General features: G+C 46.6%; 1 protein-coding gene across 2 annotated transcripts; it reads right to left on the bottom strand.

Moving 5' to 3' along the window:
- LOC140722191 (C-type lectin domain family 9 member A-like) lies at window positions 1-27,693 on the bottom strand. 2 transcript variants are annotated; one of them, XM_073036982.1, is made up of 7 exons: window positions 27,615-27,693; window positions 16,454-16,573; window positions 10,030-10,146; window positions 8,284-8,427; window positions 7,247-7,389; window positions 6,308-6,372; window positions 10-405 (listed from the first exon to the last, which is right to left on the bottom strand). In XM_073036982.1, exons 1-7 carry the CDS (start codon window positions 27,679-27,681, stop codon window positions 213-215), a joined length of 849 nt encoding a protein of 282 aa, XP_072893083.1. In that variant the 5' UTR covers window positions 27,682-27,693; the 3' UTR covers window positions 10-212. The 2 variants fall into 2 exon arrangements, with proteins under 2 accessions (XP_072893084.1, XP_072893083.1); XM_073036983.1 differs by lacking the exon at window positions 8,284-8,427 and having other exon boundaries at window positions 1-405.

Here is a 27,693-nt window from a genome sequence, read left to right as displayed (position 1 = left end):
GTGAGGAAAACGGGGATGAAACAGAGAAGGCGAGACAAGACAGGGATGAGAGTGAGACTTTATACTGACGGGGTTAAAGAGAGAGCAAAATGTTGAGTAAGATTGCGATAGAAGGGAAGAGGAGAATAGGGTAAGGTTGAGGGGCAGCGGCGCGGAAGGGGTAGTGCGAGTGGTTAAGAAAAATGGGGGAGAAAGAGGGTTTATCATTATATTCAACTCGGTCCCACTGGTTGTTGACAGAGATCCTGGAGCTTTTCAGAAATATCCGGGCACAAAGCTGCAGACTTCTCACAGATGAAGCGATAACGAACCTGACTGCAAGCTTTATTCTCAAAGTCATATGAACATACACCGCATTCGGGGTCTCCACCGTACATCCTGTACACGACATTCGAAGAGACTTTCCTGTCAAAGAGGGGTTAACAATTATAACGCCTCAAGCAGTCATTCCCCAAAACCACTGAATCCCTCCATCGCCATCAACCTGTGGCACCCCAACTTCTCCCACAACCCCGCTTTCCCAGCACAGCCCTGTGTCAGTCTCCAGAATACTTCCACTGACCCACTCTCTCCCGGCAGCCCCGTGTCAGTAATCAAAGTAATCCCTTGCCCCACTCTCTACCCACAGATCGGTGTCAGAGACCAGAATAATAACTGTACCCAACATTCTCCTCACAGGCCCGTGTCAGTCCCCAAATCATTCCCACAGCGCCAGTGTCTTCCAAGGCCCCATGTCAGTCCTCAAAATGCTCCCACTTCTTTACTGTCTCTCCACACCGGCCTGTGTTTTCTGCCCAAGTACTCAGACTCACCGCTCCCGTCCCACAGATCAATGTCAATCTAAACTACACCCACTGCCTGACTCTCTCCCTACAATCCCGTGCCGGTCCCCGAATTAATCACACTGCTCAACACTCTTAGAGACCTGTGTCAATCACTAAACCATCTCCCGCTTCGCATGCTCTCCCCACGGACGTGTCTCAGTCCCCAGAGTACTCCCACTGAACTATTCTCTCCCCACAGATCTGTGTCTGTCCCCAAAGTACACCCCTCCCTCATTCTCTCCGCACAGACATGTGCCAGGCCCCAAAGTACTACCACTACCTCACTCTCTCATATAACCTGGGTCAGTTCCCAAAAGAGCTCCATAGCTCCACTCTCTCCCCACGGCCCCGTGCTGGTCCCTAAAATACTTGCACTTCCCACTCTCACCTCAAGTTCCCGTGCGAGTCCCCAAAATAATCCCAATGCCTAGCCTTTCCATTAAGATCTGTGTCAACCACCAAAAGACTCCCCCTTCGCACTCTCTTCCCACAGCCCATGTCAGTTCACACATTTGGAGACGATAGTCTGAGGATCAGAACGGGAGTTCGGCGAGAGCCATTTTGATTTTTTTCTTCTTCTCATCGGAGTTGAGAGAGGCGAGACTGCGCAGGCGTGTGACGTTGGGCAGTGAAGCTGGGAAGATTGAAAATAACACAGCCTTATACAGCAGGCAGTGTCGTTTTGCGGGTAGCGGAGTGAGCCTGGAGTAGAGTGAAGGCTTAAGAGCTTTGTCTCAAAGTGCTTAAAGAGAAACGGGCGAGGCAAAGTAGGTTTCGTTTTTAATTTTTTTCCGTTATTTGAGGAAAGGGGGAGTTATGAGTGTGAGGGCAGCTTGTGGGATGTGGGAGGTACTAGAGTCTCCTAGCCTACGGACATGTACATCTGCGCCAAGGTGCGCTGAGCTGCAGCTCCTAAGGGACCGTGTTAGGGAACTGGAGCTGTCGCTCGATGACCTTCCTCTGGTCATGGACAGGGAGGAGATGATAGAGATGAGTTACCGGCAGGTGGTCACACCAGGGCCACGGGAGGCAGACAGGTGAGTCACGGTTAGGAGAGGGAAGAGGGCGAATCAGATACTAGAGAGTACCCCAGTGGCTGAACCCTTGACAATAAGTACTCCTGTTGAGTACTGTTGGTGGGGGGTGGGGGGAGCCTAACTGGGGGAAACGGCAGTGGCCGTGCCACCGACGCAGAGTCTGGCCCTGTAGCTCAGAAGTGTAGCGAAAGGAAGAGGAAGGCAGTGTAATAGGGGACTCGATAGTTAGAGGGTCAGATTGGCGATTCTGTGGACGCTGTCAGGAGACCAGGATGGTAGATTGTCTCACTGGTTCCAGGTTCCGGAATGTTCCTATTCGCGACCAGGATATCCTGAAGTGGGAGGGGGAGGAGCCCGAGTTTGTGGTCCATATATGTACCGATGGAAAAGGGAGGAAAAGGGAAGTAGTCCTGAAAGGAGAAAATAGGGAGTTAGGAAGGGATTTGAGAAGAAGGATCGCAAAGATAGTAATCACGGGATTACTGCCTGTACCACACGACAGTGAGAGTAGGAATGGAAGAGGTGGAGGATAAATGCGTGGCTGAGGGATTGGAGCAGGGGGCAGGGATTCAAGTTTCTGGATCACTGGGACCTCTTCTGGGGCAGGTGTGACCTGTACAAAAAGGACGAGTTATATTGAATCCTAGATGGACAAATACACTGGACGGGAGATTTGCTAAGGCTACTGGGGATGCTTTAAACTATAATTGTTGATGGTGGGAATCAATTTCAAGAGATTAGGAGAGAGGAGGATAGTTCACAAATAGAGAAAGTTAGTAGACAGTGTGTGAGGGGGGGATAGGCAGGTGATAGAGAAGCTGTGCGCTCAGACCGAAGATGAAGGGGAGAAGGAAAAAAAAGCTAATAATGTTGTTTGCACCGTTAGGGATAAACAGAGAGGAAGAGGTGGAGAGTTTCTTAAATGCATCTGCCTTAATGCTAGGAGCATTATAGGAAAGGTGGGTGAGCTTAGAGCATGGAAATATGATGTTGTAGCAATTAGTGAAAATCGTTTCAGGAGGGGTGTGATTGGCAACTACATATTCGTGGATTCCGTTGCTTCAGTTGTGATAGAATCGGAAGGCAAGAGAGGGAAGTGTTGCATTGCTTGTCAGAGAAAATATAACTGCTGTGGATAGGCAGGATAGATTAGAGCGTTCGTCTAGGGCAGGGGTGTCAAACTCATTTTAGGTCACGGGCCGGATTGAGCAAAATGCAGCTTCATGCGGGCCGGATCAGTCGGACGCGTGCGAACGCAGCTTTCGTTGCGTCCGTTTTTTCAGCCTGTTCTCATGTGTCTCCGTCTCTGCTATAACTACAAGGTGTTTCACTTTACAAATTCCGTTTCTTATGAAGAAGACTGCCGAGCAAGACTGCCGAATAAACACTAAAAAACCTGAAAACTTGCTACCTGAATAAACTCAGCATTAGCCATATCATACGCCATAGGCGCTTCGATTACTGGGGCCACCTTTAATAGTAATTAGATATTATCTCGCCGGCCAAAGATAATTCCACCGCGGGCCTTGAGTTTGACATATATGGTCTAGGGAGACCATTTGGAATTGAGGAATGGGAAAGGAGCAGTAATAATTCCAGACCAGCTAATGTAGAGCGAAAATTGGAAGAGCAAATTTGAAAGGAGGTAGCAGATATTTGTAGTAAGCACAAGGTTGTGATTGTAGGAGTTTATAATTTTCCACACATAGACTGGGGAGCCCATTCTGTAAAAGGGCTGGATGGTTTGGAGTTTGTAGAATGTATGCAGGATAGTTTATGCAGCAATACATAAACGTACCAACCAGAGAAGAGGCAGTGTTGGTCTGCTGTTCGGGAATGAGATAGGTCACATGACGGAGGTATGATTTGATGATCACTTCGAGTCCAGTGATGACAATATCATTAGTTTCAATATAATTATGGAGAAGGTTAGGTCTGAAGCCAGAGTCGAGATTTTTGATTGGAGAAAGGCAAACTTTGAGAAAGGCTAACTTTGAGCAGATGCGAATGGATATAGAAGCAGTGAACTGGGACAATGTGTTTGACGGGAAGGATGTAATAGAGAAATGGAGGTCACTTAAAGTTGAAAAATTGAGGGTACAGAAACTTTATATTCCTTTTAGTTCGAAAGGAAAGTTTAAAATTTTGAGAGAGCCATGGTTTTTAAGGGATATTGGAAACCTGGGTCGGAAAAAGAGAGATATCTACAATGAACATAAGCAGCATGGAGTAACTGAGGTGCTCGAGGAATATAAAGAATGTAAAAAGAAACTTAAGAAAGAAATTAGTAAGGTAAATGAAGATATAAAGTTGCTTTAGCAAGTAAGGTGAAAGTAAATCCAAAGGGTTTCTACAGCTATATTAATAGCAAAAGGATAGTGAAGGATAAAATTGGTCCGTTAGAGAATCAGAGAGGACAGCTATGTGTGGAGGCAAAAGAGATAGGGAAGATTTTGAACAATTTCTTTTCATCGGTATTCACTAAGGAGAAGGATACTGAATTGTATAAGGTAAGGCAAACAAATAGGGTAGTTATGGAAACTATGATGATTAAAAAAGAGTAAGTACTGGAGCTTTTAAAGAATGTAAAAGTGGATAAGTTTCCGCATCTTGACAAGTTATTGCTTAGGACCTTGAGGGATGTTAGTATAGAAATAACAGGGGCTCTGAGAGAAATATTTGAAAGGTCATTAGAAACGGGGATGGAGCCGGAGGATTGGCGTCTTGCTCATGTTTAAAAAGGAAACTATGAGTAAACCAAGCCATTATCGGTTTGCTAGTTTGACGTCAGTGGTGGGTAAATTAAAGGAAAGTAGTCTTAAAAATGGTATGCATAATAATCTGGATAGACAGGGTCTGGTTAGGAGAAGTTAATATGGATTTGTGCGTGGACGGTCATGTTTGATAATACTTATTGAGTTTTTTGAAGAGGATACTAGGAACGTTGACGAGGGTAAAACAGTGGATATTGTCTATATGGACTTCAGTAAGGCATTTGACAAGGTTCCGCACGGATGGTTAGTGTGAAAGGTTCAATTGTTAGGTATTAATATTGAAGTAGTAAAATGGATTCCACAGTGGCTGGATGGGAGATGCCAGAGTGCAATGGCGGATAACTGTTTGTCCGGTTGGAGGCCGGTGACTAGTGGTATGCCTCAGGGATCTGTACTGGGTCCAAAGTTGTTTCTCATATATTTTAATGATCTGAATGATGGGGTGATAAATTGGATTAGTAAGTATGCTGATGATGCTAAGATAAGGGCCGTTGTGGATAATGAAGTATGTTTTCAAAGCTTGCAGAGAAATTTAGGCCAGCTGGAAGAGTGGGCTGGAGGATGGCAGATGGAGTTTAATGATGATAAGAGTGAGGTGCTGCATTTTGGTAGTACTCATCAAAGTAGCACATACATGGTAAACCGTAGGACATAGAGGAATGCAGTGGAACAGGGTGATTTAGGAATGATGGTACATAGTTCCCTGAAGGTGGAATCTCATGTGGATAGGTTAATGAGTATAGGAGTTGGGATGTAATGTCAAAATTAACCAAGGCATTGGTGAGGCTAAATTTGGAGTTTTGTGTATAATTCTGTCACCGAATTATGGGAAAGATGTCAACATAATAGAGAGAGTACAGAGGAGATTTACTGGAATGTTGCCTGGGTTTCAGCACCTAAGTAACAGAGAAAGGTTGAACAAGTTAGGTCTTAAATCTTTGGAGCGCAGAAGGTTGATAGGGGACATGATAGAGGTATTTAAAATTATGCGGGGGATAGATAGAGTTGACGTAGATTGCCTTTTTCCATTAGGTGTAGAGGAGATTCAAACAAGAGGACATGAGTTGAGAGTTAGGGGGCAAATGTTTAGGGGCAACACGAGGAGGAACATCTTTACTCAGAGAGTGGTAGCTGTGTGGAACGAGCTTCCAGTAAAAGTAGTAGAGGCCGGTTCGATTTTGTCATTTAAAATAATATAGATAGGTATATGGACAGGAATGGAATAGAGGGTTATGGGCTGAGTGCAGGTAGGAGGGTCTAGGTGAGAATAACATTTCGGCACGGAGTAGAAGGGCTGGGACAGCCTGTTTCCGTGTTGTAATTGTTATATGCTTATATGGTTATTTTAATTTCACTGCACACTCTCTACCAACAGCCCGTGTCGATCTCTTAATAAATCCAATTGCCCATTCTCTCACCGCAGAACTTTCTCTGTCTCCAAAATGCCCCGATTGCCCATTCTCTCCCCACAGCCTTGTCTGTCCACAAACTCATTCTAATACCCTCTCCCTTTAGGCATATTGCCTGAGCACAAACTAATCCCACTGCACACAACCTTCCCGCAGCCTGTGCCAGTCCCCAAAATAAATCCACTGCCCACTCGCTTGTCGCAATCTGTATCAATCCGATGACCCACTTTCTTCTCAGAAACTTGCAAGATCGCAAAACTCACCCGTCTTTGCATTTTCCAATCCAGTATGAAGTACCTTGGTCGCGGACAGCTTTGTCAACAAACTTCTGTGAAATTAAATTGCTATCATGAATGACTGAATTCGAGCAAAATTTAAGGAGCGTCCCTTTTTGTCTGACCCCAGGAGAATGTGAAGGGAGGGTGTTGAAGGAGATTGATTCTGTGTCTCACCACAGGAGAATGTGATAGCACGGTGCGGAGGGGGATTCACTCTGTGTCTGATCCCGGGAGTGGGTGATGGGACGGTGTGGAGGGAGATTCACTCTGTGGCTGACCCCTGGAGTGTGTGATGGGATGTTGTGGAGGGAGATTCACTCTGTGTCTGACTCCTGGACTGTGTGATGGGACGGTGTGGAGGGAGATTTGCTCTGTGTCTGATCCCGGGAGTGTGTGATGGGACGGTGTGGAGGGAGCTTCACTCTGTTTCTGACACTGGGAGTGTGTGATGAGACAGTGTGGAAGGGGATTCACTCTGTGTCTGACCTGGGGAATATGTAATGGAAAGGTTTCGAGGGAAATTCACTCTGTGTCTGACCCCGGGAGTGTGTAATGGGACGGTGTCGAGGGAGCTTCACTCTGTGTCTGACTCCGGGAGTGTATAATGAGACGGTGTGGACGGAGCTTCACTCTGTTTCTGACACCGGGAGTGTGTGATGAGACGGTGTGGAGGGGGATTCACTCTGTGTCTGACCCCGGGTATAAGTAATGGAACGGTATGGAGGGAAATTCACTCTGTGTCTGACCCCGGGAGTGTGTAATGGGACGGTGTGGAGGGAGCAACACTCTGTCTGATCCCGGGAGTGTGTGAATGAGACCGTATGGAGGGAGATCTCTGTTTCCGACCACGAGAGTGTGTGATGTGATGGTGTGGAGGGAGATTCACTCTGGTGTGGAGATATCTTCCGTCGATCTGACATGTACCTCTTCTTCTGCTGAATTTATTTCAATAAGTTTAGAATCAGATTTCGAACAATACTGCTTCGCTTCATCGTAGGAAATGTGAAATGTGGATATAAAATAACAGCCGCCTTTATTTCTGATCCAGTCCTGGGAAGACGCTTGCTCTGCAAATTAGGAACAAGAAGCAGTGAATATTCCGGCGTACCGTTCATTACATCCGCTGAGTGTCAGACACATAAACAGGATCCCACCTCACCGTCCCATCACACACAACTGGTCAAATACAAAATGAAGCACGTTCCTCACCGGTCCCTTGACAAATTTGCTCTGAAAATTCCGAACAAGTAACAATGAATCCCGTACATCCATCCACTGCATCCGCCGGAAGTAGGGATCCCTACACACCGTAGCATCACACAATCCCGGGACAGACACAGAGTGAATCTCACTCCACACCGTCCCATCACACACTCCGGGGGCCAGACTCAAAGAGGATCTCCCTCCACACCGTACCATCACACACTCCCGGGGTCAGACACAGAGTGAAGCTGCCTCCACTTCGTCGCATCACCCAATCCTCGGGTTGGACACAGAGTGATGCTCCCATCAGACCATCCCAGTACACAAACCGTTTGTTAGAACCAGAGTGAAGCTCCCTCCACACCGTCCCATCACACACTCCCGGGGTCAGACACAGAGTGAATCTCCCTCCACACTGTCCCATCACACACTCCCGGGGTCAGACACAGACGGAAGCTATCTCTCCACGATCCCATCACACAGTCACGGATCCAGACACATAGCGAAGCCCCCGCTGCACCGTCCCGTCGAATCCTCCCGGATTCAGAGTGAAACGCTCTCTCCACAGTGCCAAAACACACCAGGGGACAGATATCCTCCACGCAGCCCCATAACAAACTCACCGGGTCAAGCACAGAGTGAATGATCCTCCACACCATCTCATAACACACACCCGATGTCAAACACAGAGTGACGCTTCCTCTCTCCATGACTGCCCTGTGATGAGGAGCGGGTGAAAGAGGGGAATGATGCCTCACCTCTTCTGCTGTTAAACAATTCACAGATTTGAGCCTTGGTTTCGTTGACAGATCTGTACTTCGCTTCCATCTCAGTGAACTGGTGACGGAGATCAGCTTGGTAGTTTCGGTGGCAGTTTTCCTTGGAATGACGAATCAGTGACACTGAGAGAGATGGCGAAGGATGTTTAGCGTTTACAGTGTCACGTGAGTCAGCGTCACGCTACTGAACGTGTCACAGAGAGTGTTGTGTCAGTATCACGGTGAAGGGTGTCACAGTGAAGAATGTGCTGGTGGCACAGTGAGAGGCGGCGGCGCCACCTTGAGACAGAGAGGCAAAAATATTGATCCCGAGGGAAATTGGGTAATCCCGGGGGAAATGAGAGGCGTGTCTATGTCACGCTGAGGGGTATATCAATGTCCCGATGTAGATTTAGTTCATGTTACAATGGGGGTCTGCATAAGTATCCTGTCGGTCAATCCGAGTTGCGGTGAGGAACGTGTCGGTGTCACTGTGACAGGTGTTTAGGTGTCCTGGCCCGAGTTGTGCCGGGTCACAATGAAGTGCTTCTCGATGTCGCGGCGTGAGAAATCTCAGAGTGAGGAGCGTGGAGATGTCACGGTGGGTGGAGTATCTGTCTCATGGTGTGGGGTGTGCTGGTCTCACTGAGAGGGGTGTGTCTGTGTCACGGTGAGAGGCAAGTCATGGCGACGGTGGGTGTGACAGTGTCACGCTGAGGTGTGCATCGACGTCACGGGGTGTAATACGTAGGTTTTTATGTGAATTTCGAAGTCACTATCGCGGTGAGGGGTTTACCTGTGTCAGGGTGAGGTGAGGGTAATTGCCTCAGTGAGCGGTGCATCGGTGTTATGTTGAGGGGTGATACCGTCTCGGTAAGGGGTGTTACAGTGAAGCGTGAGTCCTTGTCACGGTGCGGAGCTGGACGGTTCAGGTTGAGGAGCTTATAGATGTCACAGTGAGTGGTGTCTCAGTGTCACAGTAAAGGGGTATGGGTGTCCCTATGGTGTTTTACAAAAACAATTTATTTACAATCTACCTCCATTTGGAGCCCGTTCGGCTCACCATGGATCGAGAGCCCGGCAACAATCACGATAATGGCGGACGGAACGAGGCGGAGTAGGCAGATCCTCCGGTTCGATCCATTTCCCATGTTCTCTTTCAGTGTGAGGGTGAATTCAGCCGTGTCCCCCACTGGAACTCCCTTCCACCCACCAGCCGCGGTCTCACCTTCCACCACGATCACCCCCACCCTCTCTCAATCCCAGTTACATTGAGCCTCATCGCTGAGAGTCCAAAACCTTGACTTCCCCGGGCTGACAAGCGTCTCTCTGATTCCCGAGATTTTGTCACCTCTCCCGAATGTGATCGATTAAGTTGGAGCCGTGGTTTTTTGACCGGGTCCGTCAGGGGAAGCTTAACAGAAGATTATGATACATGGGATCCACGGGGAATTGAAAGTCTGGATTCAGAGTTTAATATTATTCACGGTGAGATGGGAGTCGGTGTCACGGTGTGGACGTAATGGTGTCATGGTGGGAGCTGTGTCCCTGCCAAGGTGAGGGTAGTGTCAGATTCACCGTGCGGGGCGTGACAGTTTCACGGTGAGGTACATGTCAGTGTCATGGTGAGGGACGTGTTGTGACAGGTTGACCGGCGAGTCCGTGTCGTTGTGAGGTTTTACACTCACGTTTCATTCCACACCGTTAGTTTACTGTCTGACTCCAACCGGAGTCCGTTCGACTCACCATGCATCGACAGGCCGACCACTATCGCGACGAGGACGAACGTAACTAGGCAGAGGAGGCAGGTCTTACGGTCCGGTCTATTCCCGATGTTCCCGTTCGGCTCCTGTTTATGGGGACCTGTGGAGGGACCATTCAGATAAACAGAAGGAGAAGATGGTGAGAGTGAAAGGGGAGCGATGGGAGGAAAATGTGAGAGAATGGTGGGAAGGAAAACGGGAAGAGAATGGAGACAGGGAATGGCCGCGTGAGAAGAGGAAGCGATGTTATGAGTGATGTGTGAGTGTGAGTGTGATGTGCGAGAGAGACAGCGAAAGAGTGGGGAAGAGAGGGGGAGTGAGGGGAGAAAAAAAAGTGGGAGAGAGAGGGGGAAGAGTCAATGGAGCGCGAGAGAGGGGGTGCGAAACAGCGGAATGAGAGATTGTCACGGGTTTATTATTTTTCGTAGCTGTATTATTGTTTGCCCGCTTTGTTCCTTTTTCACGCATGAGATAAATGCCGGTCTTGTGTGGATTATCATGTTGTGGGGATCTTCGCGGACACCATTGTGTTTCCTTGTTTTGTGGCTGCTGGCAGGGAGAAGAGGGGTACGGCACGTGATGTTTAGAGCAGCGCTTTACAGTACCAGCGACATGGGTTCAATTCCCGCCGCTGCCTGCAAGGAGCTTCCAATTTCTCCCCACGAGCGAGTGTATTTCCCCCGGGCGCTCTGGTTTCCTCCCACAGTCCATTCTAAATTGAACAGTCATTAGAAAACGGAATAATTCGGAGAATTGTTGAGCAGCGCGTCCTGAATGGCCGGAAGTGCCTGTTCCGAAATGATTTACAATAAAAAATAAAACAAAATATATTTTGAGAAAAAAAGGGGAAAGATGGCGGGAAATGGTATACAACTACAACCGGACCATCCGGTGTTTGTGATGTGTGTAATTGTCCTGGGTGAAAATAGAGATGGATGGTTGTAAAATCTCAGAAGACACAGAGATTGGTGGTGTTGTGAACAGTGCGGAATATCGCCAATAGATTCGGTGGGGTATGGATCAGTTGTAGATCTGGGTGGAAAATGGCAAACGGAGTTTAGCTCAGGGAAGTGTGAGGTATTTTCCTTTGGGGCGTTAAATGTGAAGGGACAGGAGACAGTTAACGACAGAACTCTTAACTGTCGACAGGGAAAGGGATCACGGGTTGATCACGCATTTCAAAGGAGAGATAAAGTGTTGACTGTAGACGGGCCTTTGACAAAGTCTTTATCATGGGAGATCCATTCACAAGATTTTGATGACTGGGGTTTACAGTGAATTGAGAATTTGGTTTCCGTACTGGCTTGTCCACAGAACACAGAGGCCGGCGGACGTCCATGACTGGTGGTGTTACCCACGGATCCGCACTGGGACCTCTGCTGTCTGCGGCTAAGACCAGTGAGAACCTGGACATTTAACAAGGCCTTGTGTGTGTTTATAACATCCTGCATTGTATACCAGCCAGAACAGCACAGGGGCAGGCCCTTCGGCCGGCAACACTTTTCAGGATGCATTCCTTCTGGTGTTAGACATTTCACATTTATGAATTATACCCTCTGTAATTCTTATGAGCTTGTGTTATCTCTGAGCATTTCGACTACCACGGTGCAACATTTTACATTTGTCCTGCTTAAACACCATCTGCCATTCCTCCATCCCATATCAGAAACCGATCCATGTCCTATGGAATTCTTTGCAGATCCTCTAAACGAACACAACACACATCAATGTATCATCCGCAAACATACCAAACCACACATCTACATTTTCGTCCAGATCGTTCATATATATATATATATATATATATAAACCTATCCACGTCAACTCTATCTATACCTCTCATAATTTTAAATACCTCTATCAAGTCCCCCCTCAACCTTCTACGATCCAAAGAATAAAGGCCTGACTTGTTCAAACTTTCTTTGTAACTTAGGTGCTGAAACGCAGGTAACATTCTCGTAAATCTCCTCTGTACTCTCTCTATTTTGTTGACATCTTTCCTATAGTTCGGTGACCAGAACTGTGCACAATACTCGATTTTTTTCCTCACCAATGCCTTGTACAATTTTAACATTACATCCCAAATCCTATACTCAATGCTGTGATTTATAAAGGCCAGCAAACAAAAAGCTTTCTTCACCACCCTATCCACATGAGATTCCACCTTCAGGGAACTGTGCACCATTATTCCTAGATCACTCTGTTCTACTGCATTCCTCAATGCCCTACCATTTACCAGGTATGTCCTATTTTGATTAGTCCTATCAAAATTTAGCACCTCAAACCTATCAGTATTATACTCCATCTGCTATCTTTCAGCACACATTTCTAACTGGCCCAAATCTCCCTGCAAGCTTTGAAAACTTGCTTCACTCTCCACAACGCCATTTTTTAAAATATCGTTTGCATACTTACAAATCCAATTTACCACCCCATCATCCAGATCATTAATGTATATGAGAAACAACATTGGACCTAATACAGATCCCTGAGGCACACCACTAGTCACCGGCCTCCAAACTGACAAACAGTTATCCACCACTACGCTCTGGCATCTCTCACCCAGCCACTGCTGAATAAATTTTACTACTTCAATATTAATACCACACAGTTGAACCTTCCTAACTACGCTTCCGTTTGGAACCTTGTCAATTACTTACTGAAGTCCATACAGACAACATCCACTGCTTCACTATCGTCAACTTTCCTAGTAACCTTTCCAAAAACAATTCAACAAGATTTGTCAAACATGAACTTCCACTCACAAATCCTGTTTACTGTTACTAATCAGACCCTGTCTATCCAGATAATTAGAAGTAATCCAGGACTTAACTTAACTTAACTTAAACCGCCAGGACGTAAGAACTTTTTAAAAGCTATTATTAATGCTTTTTGAGATAGTGATTTAGATGCATATCATATTTTTTACTGAGTTAAGTATTGTATATTATTAGTTTTGCTACAACAAGTGTATGGGACATTGGAAAAAAAGTTGAATTTCCCCATGGGGATGAATAAAGTATCTATCTATCTATCTATCTATCTATCTATCTATCTATCTATCTATCTATCTATCTATCTATCTATCTATCTATCTATCTATCTATCTATCTATCTATCTATCTATCTATCATATATACATCACAGACAGGAGAGATTCCACCCACATCCATAGACACAGGTCACTTCATTGGAGTAGAACAAGGTTACGCAATCACAGAATGCAGAATAAAGTATCAAAATTACAGAGAAATTGTAGTGCAGACAGACTATAAGTTTCAAGAGCCGCGAAGAGGAAGATTTGATGTCAAGAGCACATCTTATCGTATTAGGGGTCCGTTCAATAGTCTGATTACTGTCGTGTAGAAGCTGTCCTTGAGCCTCCTGATACATGCTTTCGCATTTTCCCTCCGATGGGAGGGAGCAGAAGACAGAATGTCCGGGGACCTTTGATGACGCTGGGTGCTTTATCGAAACAGCAGTATGTGTAGAAAGAGTTCATGGAGGGGAGGCTGGTTTCGGAGCTGGGCTCAGCTCTTTCCACAACGCTCTGCAGTTTCCAGCGGTCATGTGCAGAGCAGTGTTTATATTTTTTGTGAGGAACCAGGACGTTTCATGAGAACAGGGTAATAGACATGGTGAGCAGGGAAAAAATAAAACATTTATTTTTTTTTCACTTGGTAGACGAGGTGTGATGGTGTGGGACCCTGGGGAATTTGACTGACTGATATGTCCTGATTGATAGCTATAATGGACGCTTGACAAGTCCCGTATCTAGATCCCAGATGGTAGATCAATCTGGAAGATGAGAGAGAGAGGAATGCAGAGAGCGACCGAGAAGGAATGGAGCGGTGAGACTGGGCTGGAGAGGGAAAGATAGGGAGAGTAGTAGAAAGAAGTCGGAAGGAGATGACAGGTGGGGTGAGACCCAGGTAGATTTGTCGGGCTGATTTGACTGTAGAGGACAGACCAGAAATTGATAGTAGATGTACCGTACAGAGGCTTGAACAAGGAGAACCCAAGGAGATCTGTTTGACCAATTTGATTGAGGAGGACTGCTCAGATCGAGATTTTAACAAGACCCCATATGGTATACCGTTCTGGGGGATGGCTGATCCGGCTGATCCGGCTCGGAGATAGGATACAAAGTTTAGGGTTGCAGTCCATCTGTCAGACTGGGAGCCCATCACTAGCGGTGTTCACGGGTGGTCGGTGGTGGGACCATTGATCTTTGTCAACTCGATCGACCATTTATAGCAGTTTATACAATACGCGGTAGGTAAGTTTGCAGACGACATTAACGTTGATGGCGGTTTAAACAGTGAAGGCAGTTATCTCTTACAGAAGGATCTCGATTAGCCGGGTAAGTCGGCCGAGCAGGAGCACATGCAATTTATTTCGATCTATCGTATTTCAGGAGGACAAACATCAGCGTAAAACTTACACGGTCAACAGGAGGAAACTTGGGAAATGTTATCGAACGTATGTACCCAGGGCTAGAGGTACAGTTTCCTAAAAGTGGAGACACACATAGACAGGGATCCTGTGGAGTGTTGTCGAGCAGAGGGACCCGGGGTATAGGTACACGGTTCTCTGAAAGTGGAGTCACAGATAGACAGGGACCGTGGAGAGTGTTGTAGAACAGAAGGACTCAGGGGTATAGGTACACAGTTCTCTGAAAGTGGAGTCACAGTAGACAGGGCGGTGAAGAAGGTGTCTGACGCGCCGCCCTTTTTCTGTCAGGTCAATGAGTACAGGAGTAGGAAGGTCGCATTGGAATTGTACAAGACGTTAGTGAAGCCACATTTTGAGTAGAGTGTTTCCTTGCCGACGTCCTTCTCTGGATAAGACGCCACTGAGTTAGCGACAGTGCAGAGGACATGAACGAGGATAGTTCAGGGACTGATTTATGGAATTAAGTCAGGCACTTTTGGACTTTATGCCTCGGAGCGCAGAGGTGATCTTATAGAGTTGTATAAAACCACATCCACGGTGAATGCACACAGTCATTTTTTCTCACAGCTTGGATAATCCAGGACCGAAGCTCTCAGGGATAACTTGATAGCAGTAGATGATGCAACTGGACAGTCAGCATGGCTTTGTGAAGGGCAGATTGTGCCTAACAAGCCTGATAGAGTTATTTGAGGAGGTGACCAGGCATATAGATGAGGGTAGTGCAGTGGATGTGATCTACATGGATTTTAGTAAGGCATTTGACAAGGTTCCACATGGTAGGCTTATTCTGAAAGTCAGAAGGCATGGGATCCAGGGAGTTTTGGCCAGGTGGATTCAGATTTGGCTTGCCTGCAGAAGGCAGAGGGTTGTAATGGACAGAGTACATTCAGATTGGAGGGTTGTGCCTCGTGGTGTCAAAGAAGGATCTGTTCTGGGACCTCTACTTTTCGTGATTTTTATGAACGACCTGGATGTGGGGCTAGAAGGGTGTGTTGGCAAATTTTGCAGACGACACAAATGTTGGTGGTGTTGCAGATAGTGTAGAGGATTGTCGAAGATTGCAGAGAGACATTGATAGGATGCAGAAGTGGGCTGAAAAGTGGCAAATGGAGTTCAACCCGGAGAAGTGTGAGGTAGTACAATTTGGAAGGACAATCTCCAAGGCAGATTGCAAATTAAATGTCAGGATACATGGTAGTGTGGAGGAACAGAGGGATCTGGGGGTACATGCCTCAGATCCCAGAAAGTTGCATCACAGGTAGATAAGCATATGGAGTGTTGTCCAGTTCTGGTCGCCTCACTATAGGAAGGATGAGGAAACATTGGAAAGGGTACAGAGGATATTTACCAGGATGCTGCCTGGTTTAAAGGGTAGGCATTATGATCAGAGATTAAGGAAGCTATGGCTTTACTCTCTGGAGAGAAGGAGGAAGAGAGGAGTCATGATAGAGGTGTACAAGATATTAAGAGGAATGGACAGTGTGGACAGCCAGCGCCTCTTCCGGAGGGCACCACTGCTCAGTACAAGAGGACATGGCTTTACGTTAAGGGGATGGAAGTTCAAGGGGGATATTAGAAGAAGTTTTTTACTCAGAGAGTGGTTGGTGCGTGGAATGCACTGCCTGAGTCAGTGGTGGAGACAGACACACTAGTGAAGTTTCAGAGACTACTCGACTGGTATGTGGAGGAATTTAAGGTGGGTGGTTATATGGGACGCAGGGTCTGAGGGTCAGCATAACATTGTGGGCCGAACGGCCTGTAATGTGCTGTACTATTCTATGTTTCTAAGTTAACTGGGGACAAGACTGACATCTCTTTTTTCACCCAGACAATTTTCCGTCTGTGGAACGAGCTGTCAGAGGAAGTGGTCGAACCAGATGCATTAAAACTTGAATACTTGCGCGTAAAACACGTGACCACTTCAGAGTGATGTCATTAATGTGAACTCTGACCTGCCTGTGCAGCCACTGACAGTTCTGCGGGCCCCAAGGCGATGGGAGCATCTTCATCCTCATCGATGCGAAGTTCGGTTTTCCCAAGCTTTAGCAGAGAGTAGGTGGAGTTCAGGCCGTCTGAAAGACAGAGAGAGATACTGCGAGGGAGGGGGAGAAACAGAAGCTAGAGCGACCGGTAGAGAATGCTGGACAGAGAGAAGGGAAGAGAGTGGGAGAGGGAGAGAGAGGGCTGTCAGGCAGAGAGAGAAAGTGATGAAGGAGAAGTGAGCGGGAAAGTCTGGGAGAAGGGATTGTTGGAAGAATGGAACGAGGGTGAGAGACTGGAACGTGGAACAGAATGGCGGAGGGAGGACAGGAGGGAATGGGAGAGTGGGTGGCGAAGGATAAGAGGGATAAAGTGTGGGAGAAGTGTGAGAGAGATAGCGAAACTGAGGGAGAGTGGGGTAGAGAGAGGGGAGGAAAAACTGGGACAGAGAAGGAAACGGACTGAGGGCGCCAGCGAGAATTGATGAGAGAGTGTTGTGTTATTACTCTTCGTGGTTGTATGATTGTTTCCAAGCTTTGTACTATTTTCTCATCGGGTCTATGACGGCTTTGTGGGGATGAGCATGTTGTGGGGATTCTATCGCTCATTTGAGTTTCTTTGTTTCGTGGCTCCTTTCAAGAGGAGGAGATGTAGGTAAGGTGGTGGTTTGCAGTACCAGAGACCGGGTTCAATTTCACCGACGGCGGCCAGGAGTTTGAACGTTCTACCTATGACCGGGTGGGTTTCGTACCGGTTAGATTGTTTTAAGTTGCAACATAACTTCCTAATTTGCACTCAGTGCCACAAATGTTAATGGGAAGCATGATATCCGCCTTCCTGATCACGCTATCAGAAAGCATAGCCATGAGCAATGAGATTGGAAGCCAAGATCCCTTTAGTGATCAACACTGTTTAGGGTCTTGGCTTTAAAAAATGGCTACATCTTCAGAAGGTCTTTGACAAGGTGCCGCACATGAGACTGCTGAGCAAGATAAGAGCCCGTGGAATTACAGGGATATTACTAGCGTGGGCGGAGCATTGGCTGGTTGGCATCCTATTATGGCGGCTGCCGATTACTACTGGAGTTCCACAGGGGTCGCTGTTGGGACCGTTACTTCTTCCGATGTATGCCAATGATTTGGATGACGGTAAAATTTGCCGATGATATAAGAATAGGTTGCGAAAGGTTCTGTTGAGGAAGCAGATAACCTGTAGAGAGACTTAGTTTGGGGGGAATGGCCAAAGAAGTGGCAAATGAAATATAATGTTGGAAAGTGTATGGTTATTCACTGTGGTGGAACCAATAATTGTGAAGCCTTTCATTTCGATTGGGTGAGAACTCAAATTGTAGAGATTTAAAGAGATTTCGGCGTCCTTGTGCAAGATACTCTGAAGGTTAACCTGCAGGTTGTCGACTGAATAGAAGGCGAATGCAATGTTGGCATTAATTTCCAGTGGTATAGTATACACCTCTGTGTGGAGTTTTGAGCTCCTTATTTTAGAAAGGATATATTGACTTTGGAGAAGTTTCACTGAAGATTCACGTGAATGATTCCAGTAATGAAAGGGTTACCTTATGAGGAACGTCTGGCAGCTCTTGGGCTGTATTCCCTGAAGTTCAGGAAAATGAGGGGGGATCAAATAGAGGCATTCCAAATGTTAAAAGGCCTGAACAGATTAGATATGGAAAAGTTATTACCCATTGAAAGGGACTCTAGGACAAGAGGGCACGACTTCAGGATTGAAGCAGGTCCTTTTAGAACTGAGATGCGGAGTAATTACTTTAGTCCGAGGGAGATAAATCTCTGTTTTTTGTTTTGTTTTTTTGCTGCGAGCGGCTAAGTCATTGGGTGTATTTAAAACAGAGATAGATAGGTTTTTGATAAGCCAGGGCATCAAAGGGTATGGGGTGAATGCAGGGGAATGGGGATGACTGGATAAAGTAGATCAGCCCAAGATAGAATGGCGAAGCAGACTCGATGGGCAGAATTGCCTACTTCTGCTCCTAAATCTTATGGTTTCTATGGTGTTATCTTAGCATCTGAACGAACAAGGTGCAAGATTTTAGGTTTATCTGGGTTAAACTTCATCCGCCATTTCTCCAACCCACATCACAATCTGATCCATGTCCCACTGAATTCTTCGCAGATCAACGGCACCGCCCAAATCCGTATCATCTGCAAACTTAAAAACACCTCCCCCCCCCCATCTGCATTTTTATTCAGATCATTCACATACATCACAGACAGGAGAGGTCAGCTGCATCCAGATATAGTGAGAGTACATCATGGGAGTAGAACAGGTTGAATCAATCACTGAATGCAGAATAAAGTGACACAGTAACAGAAAGAAAGAGAATTGCAGGCAGACTAGAAGGTGCAAGGGTCACGAAGAGGCAGATTATGAGGTGAATAGTACACCCTATTGTAGTAGTGGACCGTTCAATAGTCTGATAACAGTGGTGTAGAAGCTGTCCTTTGCCCAGGTGAAGCATGCATTCGCACCTTCCCGCCAATGGCGGGGGGGGGGGGGAGGTGGAAGATAGAATGTCCGGGGTGGCTGGTGGAGGTTCTATGATGAAGCTGGCTGCGTTACTGAGACATCAGGCAGAGACAGAGTTCAGACAGAGTTCAAGGAGTGCAGGCTGGTTTCCGATCTGTGTTCAGCTGTGTCCACAGCGCTCTGCAGTTTCTTGCCGTCACAGAACGCCCTGGGAAAATGCCTCTAACTATCCACACGATTAATGCCTCTCGTCATCTTATAAACCTCTATCAGGTCACCTCTCATCCTCCGTCGCTCCAAGGAGAAAAGGCCAAGTTCACTCAGCCTATTCTCATAAGACATGCTCCACAATCCAGGCTACATTCTTATAAATTCTCTCTGCACCCTTTCTATGGCTTCCACATCCTTCCCTTAGTGAGGCCTGACCATGGTCCCTACAGCTGCAACATTACCGCTCAGCTCCTAAATTCAATTTCACGATTGATGAAGACCAATCCAGCATACGCCTTCTTAACCACAGAGTCAACCTGCACAGCTACTGTTTGCATCCTATGGACTCGGACCCCAGGATCCCTTTGAACCCCACACTGCCCAGAGTCTTACCATTAATCCTATATTCTGCCATCATATTTGACCTACCAAAATGAACCACTTCACTTTTATCTCTGTTGAACTATATCTGCCTCTTCTCAGCCCAGCATTGCATCCTATCAATGTCCCGTTGTAACCTCTGACAGCCGTCCACACTATGAACAATACCTCCAACCGATGTGTCATCAGCAAACTTACTAACCCATCCCTCCGCTTCCTCATCCAGGTCATTTATTATAAATCACTAAGTGAAGGTGTACCAGAACAGATCCCTGAGGCACACCACTGGTCACCGAGTCTATAACCACACTTTTCCTTCAGTGGGCCAGCCAATTCTGAACCCTATGCCTCCTGATTTTCTCAAAAACACCTTACGTGGGTTACCTTATCAAATTCCTAGCTAAATCCATATATACTACATCTACGGCTCTACCTTCATCAATATGTTTAGTCAAATCCTCAAAAAAATTCAGTCAGGCTCGTAAGGCACTACCTGCGTTTGCCAATGCCATGCTGACTATTCCTAATCATATTACGCCTTTCCAAATGTTCATAAATCCTGCTTCTCAGGTTCTACTCCATCAGCCTACCAATCAATGAAGTAAAACTCACAGGCCTTTAATCCCTGGGCAATTTCTACTCGCTTTCTAGATTAAGGGAACGACATCTGCAAAACTCCAATCCTCCGGAATATCCCTAGTATCCCTTGATGATGCAAGGATCATTGCTAGAGGCTCAGCAATCTCGTCCTTCGCCTTCCACAATAGCCAGGGTACATCTCATCCGGTCCCAATGACTACATCCAGCTTGATGCTTTCCAAAGGCACCAGCACATCCTCTTTCTTAATGTCCAAATGCTCAAACCTTTCAACCAACTGAAAGACGTCGCTACAAACGCCAAGATCCTTTTCCATAGTGAATACTGGACCAAAGTATTCATTAAGTATCTCGGCTGTCTACTACCGCTCCATGCACTCTTTTCAGCTGTCACGTTCGATTGGTCCTATACTATTACCTCTTATCCTCTTCACAAACTTGTAGAGTGCCTTGGGGTTTTCGTTAATCCTGCTCGCCAAAGTCTTTACAGGGCCTCTTGTGGCTCTCTTAATTTCATATTTAAGCTCCTTCCTGCTAGCCTTACAGTCTTCTAAATATCTATCGTTACCTAGTTTTGTTTTTTAACTTCCGTAAGGTTTTCTTTACTTCTTGACTGGATTCTCAACAGCATTTGTACACCACGGTTCCTGTACAGTATCATACTTACCGTGTCTAATTGGAACGTAACTAGACCACGCAAATATTCCCTGAAGATTTGTCACATTTCTCCTGTACATTTCCTTGAGAGCATCTGTTCCCAATCTATGCTTCCAAGTTCCTGTCTGAGAACTTCATATTTCCCCTTACTAAACTTACTCGTCGTTATATTATCGTTTGAAACTTTGTTAATTTTTCACATTGGATATACGATGGTCCTGCTGCTAGGGAATTTCTAGGCAATCTCTACAGTAGTAAGATGCTCGCAACAACTCTGTGGGCCGAAAGGCTTGTTATGTGCTGTAAATATCTATGTTCTGGTGACAATGCTTTCGTATCTTCCTTTCCACGGGGTTGGTGCAGAAAAGAGATGGGTGAGGGTGTTTGGAGGTGGATTTTTGGTGAAGCTGTCTGCTTTCCCGAGGCAGCAGGGAGTGCAGTCAGAGTTCATGGAGGGGACTCTGGTTTCGGAGCTGTTCTCAGCTGCGTCCACAGAGCTCTGCAGCTTCTTGCGGTCACGGGCGGGGCGGTTTCTCTATTTTGAGAGAGGAACTGGGGTGGGTCGTGAGAGCAGGGAGGTTGGACGTGACGTTTTGGGAACTAAATAAGGCATGTTATGTTTCAACTTGTAAGCTACTCTGTATAATGGTGTGCGGCCCAAGAGGATTTAACTGATTTATGGGGATTTGTATGCTGACTTTAACAAGTGTTGAAATTTTAGGGGCCCTGACAGAATATTTAAAATGTCGGTATCGCGGCTGAGGTGCCAGAGGATAGCTCATGTTGTTCGTTGTTTTTTTTAAGACTCTAAAGTAATCCTGTAAATTATAGACAGGTAAGTTTGACGGCGGTGGTAGGTAAATAATTGGAAGAAGTACTAAGAGATAGGATCTACAAATATTTTGATAGACAGGGAATTATTGAGGAGAGTCAACATGGCTTTGTCCGTGGTAAGGCATGTTTAACAAACTCGTTGGAGCGGTTTCTCTGTTTTGAGTGAGGAACAAAGGTGGGTCGTGAGGGTAGGGAGTTTAGACTTAACGTCATGGGAAATCAATAAGGCATTTTATGTTTCCACTTTGTAAGCTACTCTGTATAATAGTGTGGGGCCCAAGGAGATTTGACTGACTGATTTATGCAGATTGGAGGCATAGTACACGCTGACATTAACATCAGGTCCTGAATGCCGATCACTTGGAAGATGGAAGAGAGGGTTGGAGAGACGGAGAAGTAACGGATCACAGATAGAGGGAAGGAGATGGAAAGGGAGGGCGGGTGGAAGATAGAAGAGGCAGGGAGATTCTAGATGGTGAGAGACTCATGGGTGAGCTGAGGGCTGATTTTACCGGAGAAGACAGGGCAGGCACGGGTAGTAGATGTACCCAACATGGAACAAATATTAACCAGGCCCAGATGGTTGTCTATTCTGGAGGATGATATGGTACCCAAGGAGATCTGTCTCATGAATTTGTTTGCGGAGGACGGATCAAATCAGGATGGTAGATGCAATGTACACAGATTTTAACAACGTCCCAGATGGTAAACTGCTCTGGAAAATGTTGCGCGGCGCAGTGAGGGATGGCTGACTGAATACAGAATTGGCTTTGCGTGAGGAGCAAAGGATTAGGGTTGAAGTTCGTTTCACAGACTGAAATCCCGTCACTAGTGGTGTTCACCAGGCGTTCGATGGTGGGACCAGTCATCATTGTCAACTATATCGACCATTTAAACAAGATGAGGTCGGTCAGCTTACATACGACAGAAAAGGTTAGTGGCGTGATAAACAGTGCAGACAGTTATCTCTTGCAGTTGGATCCCGATTAGCTGGGGAAAGTGGGTCAAGAGGAGCAAAACCAATTTAGATCGGTTAAGTGCGAACTATCCTATATGTCAAGCTAAGGTCGGACATTCACAGTGTTGGGGAGGAACCCTGAGGTTTGTTGTAGAACAGAGAGGACACACGGTGCAGGAACACGGTTGCCAGAAAGTGGTTGTCACAGGCAGACAAGGCGGTATAAGAAAGCGTCTGACGCGCAGGTCTTCACCGATCAGGGCACTGAGTGCAGGAACCGGGAGGCCGTGTTGCAGTTGTACAGGACATCGGTAAGGCCGCACAAGGAGTACGTTATTCAGTATTTGATCGTCCTGCTCTAGGAAAAATGCAATCGAACAGGAAAGGAATCGAACCATCTGGGGCATTTGGGACCTGTACAAGAGAGACGGGTTACACCTAAACTAAAAGGGGAGCAAGATCCTTGCAGGGAGATTTGATAGTGCTATTGGAGAGGGTTTAAACTAGATTGGCAGGGGGATGGGAGCCAGAGTGCCCGTGACGATAGTGGAGCGGGGGGTGAAAACAAATGATGCTAAATTATTTTGCAAAGTAACAACTAGAAGGGTTGTCCATTGTGGTAATAATCTCCTGAGCTGTGTCTGTTTCAATGCAGGGAGTATTGTGGGGAAGGCAGACGAGCTGCTGGCGTAGATTGACACAAGAAATTACGGCACTACAGCCATTAGTAAAACTTGGCTACAGGAGGGGCAGGACTGCCAACTCAATGTTCCAGGGTTCCGATGTTTCAGACGTGATAGAGGCAGAGGGATGAAGTGTGGGAGGGGGCATTGCTAGTCAGGTAAAATATTACAGCAGTGCTCAGGTAGGACAGATTATAGGGCTTGTCCACCGAGGCCATATGGGTTGAGCTGAGGTATAACCACATTAATGGGTTGTATTGTAGACCACCCAATAGAGCATTGGAGGAGCAAATCTGAAGTGACATACCAGACAACTGCAGGAATCATAAAACTGTGACAGGTGGGGATTTTAATCTTCCACATATTGATTGGGATTCCCAAACTGTTTAAGGTCTAGACGGTTTCGATTTGTAAAATGTGCTGAGGAAAGATTCTAAACCAATATACAAACTAGCTAGGATGCAATATTAGATCTCTTATTAGGAAACGAGTTAGGGACAGGTGACGGAACCGTCTGTAGGGGAACACTTTGATTCCAGTGATCATAACAACATTAGTTTCAACTTGATCATGGATACTGATAGATCAGGTCCTCCGGTAGAGGTTCTAATCCGGAAAAATGCCAAATTTGAAGAAATGAGAAAGCATCTAAAAAGCGTTGATTGGGACAGGTTGTTCTCTGGCAAGGATGAGATTGGTAAATGGGAGGCCTTCAAAGGAGAATTTTTGAGAGTGCAGAATTTGTATGTTCCTGTCAGGATTAAAGACAAAGTGAATAAGAACAAGGATCCTCGGTTTTCAAGGGATATTGGAACTTTGATAAAGAAGAAAAGATATATATATATAGCATGGAAAGGACACAAAGAGGAATCAACGTGCTTGAGGAGTATAAAAGTTGCAAATAAAATATTTATGAATGAAATCAGGAGGGCTAAAAAAAGACAAGGGTTTGCTTTGGCAGTCAAGCAGAAGGATAGTAAGTGATAAAAATTCTCCTCTTGAAGATTCGAATGGACGTCTATGTATTGAACCAAAAAGAAATGGGGGACAGCTAAAAATGCTGTTTGTTTGTTTGTTTATTTTTTTTTTTTGCGTCGGCATTAACTAAGGAAACTGGCATGTAGTCAATGTAAATAAGGCAAACAAGTAGCGCGGTCATGGAACCTGTACAGATTGAAGAGGAGGAGGTCCTTGTTATCTTGAGGTAAATAGGAGTAGATAAATCCCCAGGACTTGACAGGGTATTCATCGGACGTTGAAGGAAACTATGCTGAAATTACAGTGCGGGAGATATATTTAAAATGATGGGATCTACGGGGGAGGTTCCGGAGGATTGGAGAATAGCTCATGTTGTTCCGTTGTTTAAAAAGGGCTCTAAAGGTAATCCGGGAAATTATAGGCCGGTAGGAATGATGTAGGTAGTAGGTAACTTATTGGAATGAGTACTGAGAGATAGGATCTACAAGTATTTGGACAGACTGAGACTAATTCGGGAGAGTCAACGGCTTTGTACGTGGTAGGTCATGTTTAACCAATCTATTAGAATTGTTCGAGGAGGTTACCAGGAAAGTGGATGAAGGAAAGGCAGTGGAGCGTTTTCTGCCTGGATATCAGAAAGGCCTTTGACAAGGTCCCGCATGGGAGGTTAGTTAGGAAGATTCAGACACTAGGTATACATGGAGAGGTGGTAAATCGGATTAGACATTGACTCAATGGGAGAAGCCAGAGAGTGGTTGTAGAAGAGAGGTAGTAGAACTCCACTTCTCTGAGTGGAGGCCCGTGACTAGTGGTGTGCCCAGGGTTCAGTGTTGGGTCAATTTTTATTTGTCATCTATATCAATGATCTGGCTGAAAACGTGGTAAATTGGATCAGCATATTTACATATGATGCAAAGATTGGAGGTGCAGTGGATAGTGATGAAGGTTTTCAAAGCTTGCATAGGGATTTGATCCAGCTGGAAAAGTAGCTGAAAAATGGCAGATGGAAGGGGTTGAACATACAAGGTAAATGGTAGGGCACTGAGGAGTGCAGTAAAAGAGAGGGAACTAGGAATACAGATACAAAATCCCCTAAAAGTGGCGTCACAGGTGGATATGGTCATAAAGAGAGCTTTTGGTACATTGGCCTTTATAAATCAAAGTACTGAGTATAAGAGTTGGAATGTAATGGTGTGGTTGTATAAGGCATTGGTGAGGCCGAATTTGGAGTGTTGTGTGCCGTTTTGGGTCACCTAATTGCAGGAAGGATATTAATATGGTTGAAAGAGTGCAAAGGAAGTTTACAAGGATATTGCCGGGACTTGAGAAACTGAGTTACAGAGAAAGGTTGAATAGGAGGGTGATAGGGCTTACTTTTAACCTTTAAGAAAATCTTGGGCAGGTATATGGAATGAGAGGGGTTTGGAGGGATCATGTCTCGGTGCAGGTCAATGGGACCAGGAAGAATAACAGTTCTGCACATCCAAGAAGGGCCAAAGGGCCTGTTTCTGTGCTGTAATGTTCTATGGTTTCTACGGGTCAGACAGAGTGATGCGCTCTCCACACCGTCCCATCAGCTTATCCTGACCAAGTCAGAAGGAGAACCAGCCTCCACACCATTCCATTGCTGATTTGCGAAGTTAGTCCCAGAATGAATCTCCCCCCGCACCCTCCCATCACACACGTCCTTCCCTGGAGCGTAGGAGAATGAGGGGTGATTTGATAGAGGTGTATAAAAATATGATGGGTATAGATAGAATGAATGCAAGTAGGCTTTTTCCACTGAGGCCAGGGGAGAGGAAAAAAAGGACATGGATCAAGTGTGAAGGTGGAAATGTTTAAAGGGAGCACTGGGGGGGGGGGGCGGGCTTCTTAACACAGAGAGTGGTGGGAGTGTGGAATGAGCTGTCAGACGAAGTGGTAAATGTGGGCTTACTTTTAACCTTTAAGAAAATCTTGGACAGGTATACGGATGAGAGGGGTTTGGAGGGATCATGTCTCGGTGCAGGTCAGTGGGACCAGGAAGAATAACAGTTCTGCACAGCCAGGAAGGGCCAAAGGGCCTGTTCCGTGCTGTAATGTTCTATAGTTCTACGGGTCAGACAGAGTGATGCGCTCTCCACACCGTCCCATCAGCTTATCCTGACCCAGACCGAGGGAGAAGCTCCCTCCACACCATTCCATTACTGAATTGCGAAGTTAGTCCCGGAATGAATCTCCCCCCGCACACTCCTATCACACACACACGCGGTCTACAACGAGTCAATCTCCCTCAGCGCCATCCCATCACGCACACGCGGGGTCAGACACAGAGTGATTCTCCATCCACACCGTCCAATCACACACTCCCTGGGACAGACACAGAGTGAATCTCCCTCCACACCGTCCCATCACACAGTCCCGGGGTCAGACACAGAGTGAATCTCCCTCCACAACATCCCATCACACACTCCCGGGGTCAGACACAGAGTGAATCTCCCTCCACAACATCCCATCACACACTCCCGGGGTCAGACACAGAGTGAATCTCCCTCCACACCATCCCATCACACACTCCCGGAGTCCGACACAGAGTGAATCTCCCTCCAGAACATCCCATCACACACTCCGGGGTCAGACACAGAGTGAATCTCCCTCCACAACATCCCATCACACACTCCCGGGGTCAGACACAGAGTGAATCTCCCTCCACACCATCCCATCACACACTCCCGGGGTCCGACACAGAGTGAATCTCCCTCCACAACATCCCATCACACACTCCCGGGTCAGACACATAGTGAAGCTCCTTCCGTACAGCCCTTTACACACTCCCGGGGTTAGACACAGAGTGAATCTCACTCCACACCGTCCCATCACACACTCCCGGGGTCAGACACAGAGTGAATCTCCCTCCGCACCGTCACATCACACACTCCCGGGGTTAGACACTGAGTGAATCTCCGTCCACACCGTCCCATCACACACTCCCGGGTCAGACACAGAGTGAATGTCCCTCCACACCGTCCCATCACACACGCCCAGGTCAGACACAGAGTGAATCTCCCTCCACACCGTCCCATCACACGCTCCCGGGGTCAGACAGAGTGTGAATCTCCCTCTACACCGTCCCATCACACACTCCCGGGTCAGACACATAGTGAAGCTCCCTCCACACCGTCCCATCACACACTCCCTGGGTCAGACACAGAGTGAATCTCCCTCCGCACCGTCACATCACACACTCCCGGGATCAGACACTGAGTGAAACTCCTTACCTACAGTCCCAAACACACACCCTCGGGGTCAGACGTAGATTGAAACTCCCTCCCTTCGTGCCTCTGCCCCACTCACCTCGGGAAGGAAACTGTGAGTCCGTTTTTGTGAACTTCACATTCATGTAAGTCTCGCTCTCGTCCATTCTGTCGAGGAC

Source organism: Hemitrygon akajei, unplaced genomic scaffold (assembly GCF_048418815.1).
Source record: "Hemitrygon akajei unplaced genomic scaffold, sHemAka1.3 Scf000071, whole genome shotgun sequence".
Lineage (NCBI taxonomy): Eukaryota > Metazoa > Chordata > Chondrichthyes > Myliobatiformes > Dasyatidae > Hemitrygon > Hemitrygon akajei.
The sequence above is the reverse complement of the archived record's forward strand: the minus strand, read 5'-3'. Positions and strand labels throughout refer to the sequence as shown.

Excerpts from the sequence above, each read along its gene's own strand:
- LOC140722191 (XM_073036982.1), bottom strand. The coding sequence starts at position 27,681 with ATGGACGAGAGCGAGACTTACATGAATGTGAAGTTCACAAAAACGGAC. Across the intron at positions 10,147-16,453 it reads GTCAGTGGCTGCACAGGCAG|GTCCCCATAAACAGGAGCCG; the intron begins GTCAGAGTTCAC and ends GTCCCTCCACAG. Across the intron at positions 6,373-7,246 it reads TAAATTCAGCAGAAGAAGAG|AAGTTTGTTGACAAAGCTGT; the intron begins GTACATGTCAGA and ends TTAATTTCACAG.